This window comes from Lepidochelys olivacea (genome assembly GCF_965140295.1).
Source record: "Lepidochelys olivacea isolate rLepOli2 genome assembly, chromosome: 3".
Lineage (NCBI taxonomy): Eukaryota > Metazoa > Chordata > Testudines > Cheloniidae > Lepidochelys > Lepidochelys olivacea.
Window position 1 is genome coordinate 205134115 of NC_140413.1, and position 11408 is coordinate 205145522.

At 48.0% G+C, this 11408-nt stretch overlaps 1 protein-coding gene across 1 annotated transcript; it reads right to left on the reverse strand.

Annotated features, from left to right (window-relative positions):
- Positions 1 to 3874: 3874 nt before the first annotated feature.
- Positions 3875 to 10188, reverse strand: LOC311518812 (cystatin-like). The gene is made up of 3 exons (XM_084624887.1): positions 9919 to 10188; positions 5675 to 5788; positions 3875 to 4296 (listed from the first exon to the last, which is right to left on the reverse strand). The coding sequence occupies exons 1-3, from the start codon at positions 10135 to 10137 to the stop codon at positions 4219 to 4221; spliced, it is 411 nt and encodes a 136-aa protein (XP_084481013.1). The 5' UTR covers positions 10138 to 10188; the 3' UTR covers positions 3875 to 4218.
- Between the last annotated feature and the right edge of the window lie 1220 nt (positions 10189 to 11408).

Consider the following 11408-nt stretch of genomic DNA (forward strand, 5'->3'; position numbering starts at 1 on the left):
TTTGTCCCACATCTTGTTGATCTCATCTGCATTCCCCTCCTCTTCATCAAGGTCAGCAAATGCCTGCAACCTGTTCTTTAACTGCAGAACAAAGGTTTTCTGTATTTCAGGGGACTTTAGCTTGTCAGTGTCATAGCGTCTATGTCCCTTGTTTGGTGGACCCACACTTCTCAGTTTTAGCTCGATTGGAGGCTGTCACAAGGTGGTGGTGGCTGCCAACATCTGCGCCCCTTCTCACTTTCACATCTGTCAGTGAGCGTCGCCATTTGCCATTGATCATCATGTGGTCAATCTGGTTCTGATCTCTGCCATTTGGAGAACACCATGTCAGCTTGTGAATTTCACGATGTTGAAATAGGGTTCCGACGGCGACTGGATCACTCATATTGCAGAAATCAAGAAGCCGCTCTCCGTTTTCATGGTGCCACACCCATGTCTCCCCATTGCTCCGGTGTTGTTTGTGTTGTCCTTACTGACCTTGGCATTCAGGTCTCCCATGACAATAGTTAGGTCGTGGTGTGGTACTCTCTCTAATTCCACCTGTGGTGAAAGGTAGAATTTGTCCTTTGCTTCTTCATCACTGTCATTTGTCGGAGCATAGCACTGAATTAGGGTGATATTATTGTGTTTCCTTTTCAGCCTGGCTCTCATAAGTCTGCTGCTGATGGACTTCCACTCAAGCAGGGACCACTCCACTCCCTTCTGCTAAAGGATGGCAACACCCTCATGGTGTTGTCCATCACCCCGTACAGAATACAGCAAAATTTCTCCCAAAGTTGCTGTTAATCCTGATCCCATCTATGGGCTCTCACTGACGCCCAGGACATGTAAGCGGTAGTGTCTCATTTCTGCTGTGACCTGAGCTAGCTTCCCTGTTTCGTACATTGTCTGTACGTTCCAAACACCAAGTCTGGTTTTTGTCTTGGTGTTGAGCACTTCAGTCTTGAGCACTTCATGCCAGTGGCTTCCTTTCGGCTTTAGCTATGCTAACCCCATCTTATTCCAACAAATCCTGTATCCTGTTCAGAAATGCAGCCTAATAAATGTATATTATAGTAACTTCATGGTGAAAGCAGATCTGTGTACACACAGATTTTACACACACACACACACACACACACACACATGGATTCACTCTGTCTCAACCACATGTTCACGCACACCCCGGCTGATCTCCATGAAGACGAGAACAATGCATCTGCAGGAAATAAAGAGAAACGGAAAGATCTCGACTTACACTGGCTGTATATCCGCTTTTCCTATTTGTTAGATACCTCAAGTCTTACTTCATGCACTAGAGTCTGCCCTATCTAGGTCCTAGATACCATGATGCTGGAGTAGCTTTGAAAGCTGCAGTTGGGGGAAGGGGAGAAGCGGAATAGTACATTAAATAATGTGATCCAAGGTGGTACATAGATATAGCATACACATGTGAATTATAATATATTTAGGCCCCTAGTCATAATTTAAGACCAGAATGGACCATTGAATTATCTAGTCTGACCTCCTGTATAACCCAGCCCATTAAATCTCACCCAGTTAACCCCTGTACTGAGCCCAATGACAGGGGTTTGACTAAAGAATACCTTCAGAAAGGCATCCAGTCTTGATGTGAAGACATCGGGAGATAGAGAATAATCCACCATTTCCCTTGGTAGTTTGATCCAATGCTTAACCACCCTCTCTATTTAAAATGTGTGCCTTGTTTCTAATTTGAACTTGTCTGGCCTCAGCTTTAAGCCACTGGTTCACATTCTGCCTTTTCCTGCTAAATTAGAGCCCTTTAGTCCTTTGTATTTGTTGTCTATCCACTGTAATCAAGTCACCTTTCACTCTTGTTTTTGACAAGCTAAACAGATGGCCCTCTTGAAGTCTCTCACCATAAGGCAGGGGACTGGACAAGGTGACCGGACAAGGTGACCTCTCGAGGTCCCTTCCAGTTCTGATTCTATATCCTCCAGCCCTCAACTCTGTTTTGTAGCTCCTTTCTGCACCCTCTCCAATTTTCAACATCTCTTTAAAATATGGACACCAAAACTGTACCAACTAGTCCAGTGGGGGCTCCCAAATACCATATACAGCAGTACCATTGCCTCTGTTTCTACTCACTCATGCAATCCTTGGCTAATCAGGCACTAGTCCTTTTGGCCACAGAATCACACTGGGAGGGCATGTTGAATTGCATGTCTATTGCGACCCTTAAATCCTTTCCAGCCCCTTCTTTCCAGAATGCAGTTCCCCCATTCTGTTGCCATGGCCTGCCTTCCTCATTCCTGGATGCATAATGGCCTGTCTTAAAACACACTTTGTTTGAATGGACCCAGGTTACCAAGCAATCTAGATCTGCCCTGTCCACTCCACCAGTCTTTGTGTCATCTGCAAATTTTATCAACGGATATTTTATATTTACTTCCATAGTTACCTTTATCCACTGAACTTGTAATCACATCAAAAAATGAGAATTTCTTTGATAAGACCTATTTTCCGTAAAGCCCTGGTGACTGGCATTTAATTCTATCCTTATTATCAATTTAATCCCATGTCAGCTTTTCTGTTTTGCCTGGGATCGATGTCAGGCTAACTGGCCTACAATTACCTGATTCCTCTCACTTTCCCCTTTTTGAATATTTGCAGACCAGCAGCTCTCTTCCAGTTCTCTGGAATTTCCCAGGTATTCCAAGATTCATAAAAATTAACATGAAGCGGCTTGAGATTTCCTGAGCCAACTCTTTTTGGACTCTTAGGTGAAAGTTTTGCAGGGCTGCTGAATTAAAAATGTTCATCCCCAGTCGATGTGGTTTAACATCCTTGTTTACTAATGGACTGGAAAGTACTTCATCATCCTCATGTGAGATGAGTACATCCTTCCTGACAGATAAATACTTCTGTATTGAACACGTCTGCATCATTAACAATGTTACCATCCTCATCTAGTATTGGGTCTATATCTACTATGCTGCAAACACTTCTGCACCTGCGTGCATATCTGCAAGATCAAAGCCATTATTTGTGGTATTTTGTCTGCTGGGGAAATGCCTTCAGGCTCTGAAAGCAATTGCTCCTCCCCTGTGCTGTACTTCTAACAACACTGACTGAAATGAAATCTCTGGGGGGGAGGGCTGTGGGGGGAAATGGCATCATGTTTAACCATTACAAACACTGGGAGCTCAGAGTACTGTCCTGGGGATACCTGATCCATGTGTCTAGGTGTTTATAATGCACTGAAGATTATGATATATTCAGGGGCAGAGAGGGGGATGCAAAATGATGGGGGCACTTCTTTTAAAAATATCCACCCATAAGAAAGACTCCACCCCATGATTCACTCCTCCCATTACATTGTGCATGTTCTCTGGGCAATTAAAACTGGGCTCAACCCTCAGTGGGGCTCCTTGGTTTTAGCGCCTTCTGGATTGATGGGGCAGTAAACATCTCTTAGCACTATTGTTCCAGGCTCTCAGCAGACTCAGGCAGAGAGACGCTGCCTTGGTTAACCCCTGAAAATGTGATACCTTCACAACTCTGACCGCTAGAGTTACTTTTCAGGCTTGAAAGTACTTTTCAGGCTACTGTCTCACTGCCCAGAAGTTTAGCTTTAAATTAAGAGGGATCTGTTCCTTGTACCACCGTAATCCAAGCCTGGATTATATGGGTGCTATGAGTAGGCTCTCACACGACTTCCAACACAACCACACCACACAACTGGTGCAGCAAAACCCAGGCCAAATAGCTTGAATGCTGTTGGTCAGGACTGAGCTACACAGACAAGTGGGGAACTTGTGCAAGAAGCTGCTTGCACTATACTAGCTCCCCCCTTAATAGGCAACACATCCGTTTATAGGCTTATAACACACACGACAAAATGACTACATGCTACAGCACTGGTTAATTAGTTTTAATTCTGACAGTTTCTGTAACAGGGACACAGACATTTCTCAAAACCTCTGATGTTGACAAGTTAGGTTAATGTTTTATTTGAAAGGAAAGACTGGAGGAACAAAGTAGCTATAGGTAAGAAACAAAAACCATTCTATTGTGCTTCAAAGGAAGGTTATATAGCTTTACTTGCATAGCACAAGTATACATAAGCATTTCAGTTAACAGCAATGGACAGAAGTCCATCTCAAGAGGGTAATTCAGATTATTGCTTTTTTTTTTTTTTTAAAACAGCAAACCTACAACAACTGGTTGCCGACGTGTACGGGAACAAACAGGTGCTTATTGGCATTTATTTTCCAGCAGGCTAATTTGGTTTAGCCAAGGAACAGTGTACACTGTGAAGCTGCAAGTGACGTGCTGAGGAGAAAGGGGAGAGGGGAACAGTTAGTTTACATGTAACTGAACTGGTCATCCCAGGGATGCAAACATTTACTATCTGTGGAAGTCAGCAGCATATTGCAGTACTGAGATGGTGGCTCTTTAAATTATCTGCACTTGTGAATATTTTGGGACAACAGTTTTCATCAACAGCAGATCTGAGTTAGAAAACTAGTTTTCCAAAGTGTCAAGCACCCAACCACTGTCATCAAAGTCAGCAGGAAAGGCTGAGTGCTAGCTTAGCGCCTCTAAGGGTGTCTATACCTCCCCCACGGCTGGCCCAGGCCTGGGGGGCTGCTTAATTGCAGTGTAGACGTTGGGGTTTGGCTTGAGCCTGGGCTCTGGGACCCTGTGAGATGGGATGTCTACACTGCAGTTAAACAGTCCCATCGCCCAAGCTGTGCAAGCCCAAGTCATCTGGCACGGGCCAGCCCCAGGTGTCTAACTGCAATGTAGACATACCCTCAGAGCCTAACTTCAGCCAAGACTTTCAACAACGGGAGTCTGAAGTTCTGATGGAGCTTTTCGGAAGAGCTAGAGCACGTATGCTTAAAAAGGGACCTGTCAGTGCAGCTAACTCATTTAGTGCAAGTATCACTGTAGCATGCACACCTCTGGTAACTGCACACACAAGTTACCAGCTAGCTGTGCAACCAGCAGTAACCGCATGTATAATTTCATGCGCTGTTGCAATAAATGTGCATGCAGGCACACGTCTGATAATCTAGGCCCATAGTGATGAGGCCGTAGTATTATTGAAAACTGGATTCTGATTAGATCCCATTTTGTGGCTCAGTTTAGTCATTAAGGAGCTGATCTGAAATCAGGCGACATTCCCCACTGACTTACTTTATTTCTGGGCAGAGGACTGGGATTCTTGGCAAATCTGCCGCAACTGTCAGATCTCAACTCCTGTCACAACTAACCCCTGCCACCATTAACCTATTTGTAGACCTCAGTGACAAAAAGAGCCTTTTTAATAAGTTTGGGACCGAAACATCTTCTCAAAGTGCCACTGAACAATGTCACAGAGGAGTAGGCTCTGGAGTGAGAGTGAAGAGATGTGGGTTATGCTCCCAGCTCTGCCAGACCCATGTGACCTTGGATGAGGTCACTTGTTCTCTGTGCATCAGTTACCCATCTGTGAAATGGGGATAATAGCTCTTTTCTCCCACACTTTGTCTGTCTTGTCCATTTAAGACTGCAAGTGCTGCAGAGACTGTGTCCCTAGGTGTCTGTACCACATCTAGCACAATGGGGCCCCAGATAAGATCTGGGGCATCTAGGTAATACCTTAATACAAGTCAGAGAGAGATGCTAGCCCTCTGAGTGTTTTTAAGCTCTTTCTATGCCATACCTTAGCCAGATCTGGCTTTTCATGAAATTCACAGTCCTGAACTTCCGTTGATGACTTCATGCAAGTTGTCCGGCCAACCTTAACATTCAGATAGTACTTGACTCCAGACACAATCTGTAAAATGAGGGGAAAAGCTTGTTTACAGCACTGATATTGTCTAGAAAGCACTACAGGCCATTGATCTGCCGAGAGGATCAGAGAGACTGGGCTAAAAGGAAGGCTTGTTTTGTGGTTGTGTTGCTAGTCTAGGATTGAGTTCTTTGTGGCAGGCATGCTTTTCCTAGGTGTGTACAGCACCAAGCACTATTTGATCGCAGGGGAGGCCTCTAGGGGTCGTACTGCAATAAGCACTAAAGAAAAGTGTCTTGAACAAATGGAGGTGGCAGGAATAAGTGAGTGACACTGGAAAAGCAGAAAGATAGCCCAAGGGGCTGAAACCAAACATGCATCCAAAAGGACTGCCTGTGGCAATTTAAAGTAAGGACCCAGCACTCTTTGCAGGCCAGAAAACACAATCAAAGGTGCGGACTCAAGGCATGTGATAGCTTTGTTTACTGGCTTAAAAAGCTATAATCGATATGTTTAGTTAAAAGGAACTGAAGCAATTGACTCCTACTACTTTAGTTCATCAATGGGAGTATTGCCAATACCAAGCAGTGGAAGAAAAAAAATAAAATCACAAGTGGTAGCCCCCAAAATCAGGATTGTCTAAAGTCATGTTACAAAGACCCCAACATTTAAAAAATATTTGACTTCTAGGTTTTGAGCCTTCAGGGGTCACAGGTCCAAGCTTTTCTCTGCAATCGTGAGTGGTTTTTGGGGTTTTTTTCCTTCCTTCCAAAAATTGAAAGCTGAAATTCTCATGTAATTACTTGTGCTGTCGATCGCAGTTAATGTCTGTGATTACCTGAAAAGAAAATTAATGCAGTAATTCCTTACCCAGAGATATGCAGGGAGGCATCAGCAGCAGGGGGGCTGGAGCCCCATGCTCACATTTGAAAATATAGAAAAGCTCCAAAAATATTTAAATGGTATTCTATTACTGAACAGTGCAATTAGTCGCAATTATTTTTTTTTAATCTCGCGATTGATTGCGATTTATTTTTTTTAATCGCTTAACAGCCCTAGTAGTTGCATGACTCCAAGAGCTGGGGCTGTATGAAAAACGCCAAATATCCCGTGACTTGTGCTAAAGGTCACAAGGGTTGGTAACGCTGCAGAGGAGACTTCAATGGAACAAACACAGGTGCTCAAGTGTTTTGCTAAATCAGGGTCTCATTCTCCAGCTGACATCCTACAGGAGAAATGCCCAAGTGAAGCATTTGAAACAAGCAAGGGAGGACAGTTTAAAAATAAATAAACACAATTCTGATTGAGGGGCAGTTGATGGCAGCCTTTCTAATTGTTAATAGAAAAATGGACTAACCACTCAAGGCAGAAGGGCAGCTGAGAGTCTATAGGTTAGAAAACCATTGTGGAATGAACATATGTGCCTGCCATAACCCTGATCACTTTCAATGCCTGTTGTGTGTTTTTTCACCCTCCTTTCTCAGGCCTTGCTGCTTTGGGCTGTTGGCACAGTCTCTGTTTGTACACTATCTAGCATAATGGAGCAGCCCTCAATCCCCATCAGGGTCTCTGTTCACTACTGCAATATGCATTAGAAAATATAGTAACTGCTACGGTCCTCCAATTTCAGTTTCAAAGTCTCATAGGCTTCCTCCCATCATTTACGGTAGCAATGTGGGCTAGTGGCTAGATCACTAGACTAGGATTCAGGAGATCTGGGTTCTATTCCTTACTCAGCTGCCAGCCAGCCTGCAGAAGTCACTTCACTGCCCTCTACCTCCGTTTCCCCATCTGTAAAATGGGGCTAATGCTACTGACCTTTGTAAAGAGTCTTGGTGTGATGAAATGGGACTGTTCTTAATTTTTCCTCGGAATACTGTAGGGATGCCTCAGTTTCCCCTATGCATTTCTTAAGTCTCTAGGTGGTGGGATAAGGGGGTGTAATTGTTGCAGAGCAAAGGGCCAGCATACATAAATGGATGACACTGTCTCCTGGCAACTGATGGCCTGGGCCTTTCCCCCCTGCAAGGTGATAGCTAAAGGGCTGAAGAACAAAGGAATCAGGTGACCTCCTGGCCCAGGAAAGGGACCAAGCCCAGAGGAGGAGGGCAAGTCAGTTTGGGCTGGCTGGGGACAAGGAGTGAAGTGCAGACACTGTTGTCTGGCTCACTGCCCCCCCAAATGGATCCAGCTGAGGGGTCCTGTTCTCTGTACCTACAAGCTCTGTTTTAACCTGTGTTCCTGTCATCTAATAAACCTTCTGTTTTACTGGCTGGCTGAGAGTCATGTCTGACTGCAAAGTTGGGGGGCAGGACCCGCTGGCTTCCCCAGGACCCCGCCTGGGTGGACTCGCTGTGGCAAGCGCACGGAGGGGCAAAGGATGCTGAATGCTCCAAGGTCAGACCCAGGAAGGTGGAAGCCATGTGAGTTTTGTGTCCTGAAGACAGTCTTCTCACAGAAAGGAGACTTCACCAGAGTCCTGACTGGCTTCATAGGGAGCAGTTCCAAAGCATTGCCCGGGAACTGACACTTGGTCTACCAATGAAAAGCACTGTGTAAGAGCTAGGTATTGTTGTTTAAGTAACCAGGGTGTGTGGTTTTTTGTTTTGTTTTTTTAAGCATTGATCAAATTGTGTCAAGGCCACTAAGTGTTACTGCAACCTCCAAAGATGTCCTGCAGAAGAGGGAAGGGTTTGTGGCATTTGTTTCTTTATGATGCAGAGAAAAGGCCTCAAAGATTTTGGTTCTGTTCCCCTAATTTATTTCCCCTTCTCCTTGCTTGTTTTTCATTAGCAATTCAGGTCCTGGTGCTGTTTTCCTGGGAAACTCTCTCAATGACTGGGCAGTTGGGACAGGTGATAATGATATTACAGATACCATAGAAATGAAACCTAAAACACTGCAAAGGCAAATGGCTTTTATTCAAGCTTTTTAAAAGTCTTTGGTTTTGTTAACCTCTAAGAATCTTTTCATTAAAACAACCTCAACCCCTTCAAATTAAGAAAACATCTCCAAGAACATATACGAGGGCCTGGGAAAAGCAGAGTTTACATTCCTAATATTTCTGAGATAAAACAGGCAAACTACCCCTCCCTCTCCCCCACTAAACTTTCAAAAGGAACCAACTCATTTCCCCCTCCACTCCCCCACCACCCCTTGAGCAGGGACATTTCAGAGAAGTGTTTAGACGCTTTCCCGTAGCCTCCTCACAAGGGGATCTGAGCACTCTAGTAGTGCATTAAGTGCTGGGGCTAACGTGATTCATTCTCTCACCTTCTCACTGGGGGACACTGGTGTGGGCAGGATTTTTTTTTTTTTAAATCTGTACGCACCACACCCCATCAACCACAAAGATTCTCAGTGCTAGACTGACGTATAGGAACACACTCCTTTCCGCTGATTGGTTACGGTTTGCCTTTCAAAGACGACCTGCTTCTCTGTTCCTCTTGCCTTTTCTAAAAAGTTGTCCTGGTGGTTTGTTTTCCTGCAAGGGGTCCGGTCTACGCTACAGAGTTAGGCTGACGGAAGGCAGCTTACGTTGACCTAACTCTGCAAGTGTCTCCGCTACAATGGTGCTCCCACTGATGGAAGTCGCCCACTACATCGGCTAGTAACTCCAGCTCGGTGAGGGGCAGACAACTTCGGTTGCTGTAGTTAGGGCAAGGGGGTCGGTGTAGACACTGCGTTACTTCCATCGCCTGTTGGCGGTCTGCCCCCACACAGGGACCGACAGCCCCCCCCTGCTGCCACCTCCCAGTGTGGGATTGGGTGGGGGGGGACTCAGGCTCTCCTTTCCCCCCCCTCAGTGGGTGCCAGGGGCTGGGGGGCCTGAGGAGCCCCCTGGGGCAAGGGCACCCCCAACCCCCGGGCTGCCAAAACGGCAAGTTTGCCCAGGGGGCGCTTTCCCCTCAGAGCGGGCCCCCCACCCCGCTGCTGTTGTCGGGGGCGGGGGGCCCGGGCAGCCGGGGCGGGGCTGGGGTTTCAATCCTGCCCCTCCCCAGCGAGTCACACCCTGCCTGTCCCGTGTCCGGCCCCGGGGGAGCGCGGCTGGCCCCGGCCGCCTGCCCGCGTTTGCGTTCAGGCGCCCCGGGGATGGAGGGCAGCGGGGCGGGGGCGGGCTCGGTGCCCCCCCCCAGGGACCCTCCCCTGGCTGCGGCGGGGCGGGGCGGCGGTACCTGCTTGCGGGCCCGGAGGACCTCGGCCACCCGGCTGCGGTACTTGTCGTTGCTGGCCTTGTTGTACTCGCTCATGGCGAAGCGCAGCGCCCGCTGCACCCCCTCGTCGTTCTCCTCGGCGTCCAGCAGCCCCCCCAGCAGCCGCGGGGGCCGGTCCTTGGCCAGCGCCGCGCCGGCGGCCAGGGCCAGGGCGGCCAGCCAGAGCCACGGGGCGCGCATCGTCCTGCACGGGCTGGGGCGGAGAGCGGCGGTGCCCGGGGCCGGCCCCTGCGCCGCGCTATATCCCCCCTGGCCCGGGGGGCAGGCTCGGCGCAGGGCCCGCCCCGGCCGGCCCACATGGCCGCAGCCCGCGCCTATCCCGGGCTGGGGGGAGGGGGGGGCCGCCGGGCCACTGCCCCCGCCCCGCCCGGGCCCCCGGCGCACACGCGTCCCCCTGGCTTCGGCAGCGCGGAGCCCAAACACTAGCCAGCGGCATCGTGCCAGAAACTCAGCCCCCCTCCCCCGCCAACCCCAAGGTCACCGAGCCTGGGGCGTGCCTGGGGGGGGGTCTGCCCAGGGACTGACCCCTTAGCGATTGATCCCATCGCCCCTTGCCGTTCACACACACCCACACACACCCACACACCCCCAGACCTGCATTTGGCTTTGGTTACGCCTGGCAAAGGGGGAGCTGTCTGTCTGGCTGTCTGTCTGCAAACAGACCTCGGAGACGTGGAAGCACATTTCAGTGGTCGTCTTCTCCCTGGCCCTTGAAATGTTTCCCTTCTTTTTCTTTCCGCCATCGAAGTCCAATCTTGGGATGGAGGAAGCTCATCAGAATGTTGAATTAAAAACATCATCAGGCAGCTCCACTCGGCCCTGAACTTCATCTCCCGCTGCTTGACAAAACATGAACTAGACGTCAGCCCCCCCAAACCAAGACTGCTTAATTTACAGTTTAGCTGATAGTTTTGAAGGTGCAAGGGGTAGGTTGTGTGGCATGCAGTGAACAGGGAGGGGAAAATAAATACCTTTGCTCCTTTTGGCCCAAGCGGTTAGCAGTTTGGCACCTTGTGGGTAGTTGCTGATAGGGGGCAGATATTTATGTCTGGTATTTCTTTCAGAGTAGCAGCCCTGTTAGTCGGTATTTGCAAAAAGAAAAGGAGGGCTTGTGGCATCTTAGAGACTAACTAATTTATTTGAGCATCCAATGAAGTGAGCTGTAGCTCAGGAAAGCTTATGCTCAAATAAATTGGTTAGTCTCTAAGGTGCCACAAGTCCTCCTTTTCTTTTTGGTATTTCTTTGGTTCAATCCCATCTCATTACAAAGAATGTTTCCCAGGACACAGTAGGAACAAACAACAGAAAGCAGTTTCCTTGCTCATAATTCCAAACCTGCCTTTTCAGCCAGCACTCTGCCCCCAAAAAGGTCCCTCTCTTGGCTTCCCCTTAGAGCCATGCTACAGAGTGAGTCTGGCTTTCTCCTGGCTTTTCAGGTACTTTCTCTTGCC

Excerpts from the sequence above, each read along its gene's own strand:
- LOC311518812 (XM_084624887.1), bottom strand. The coding sequence starts at position 10,137 with ATGCGCGCCCCGTGGCTCTGGCTGGCCGCCCTGGCCCTGGCCGCCGGC. Across the intron at positions 5,789-9,918 it reads TCCTCCGGGCCCGCAAGCAG|ATTGTGTCTGGAGTCAAGTA; the intron begins GTACCGCCGCCC and ends CTCATTTTACAG. Across the intron at positions 4,297-5,674 it reads AAAAGCCAGATCTGGCTAAG|CACGTCACTTGCAGCTTCAC; the intron begins GTATGGCATAGA and ends CTTTCTCCTCAG.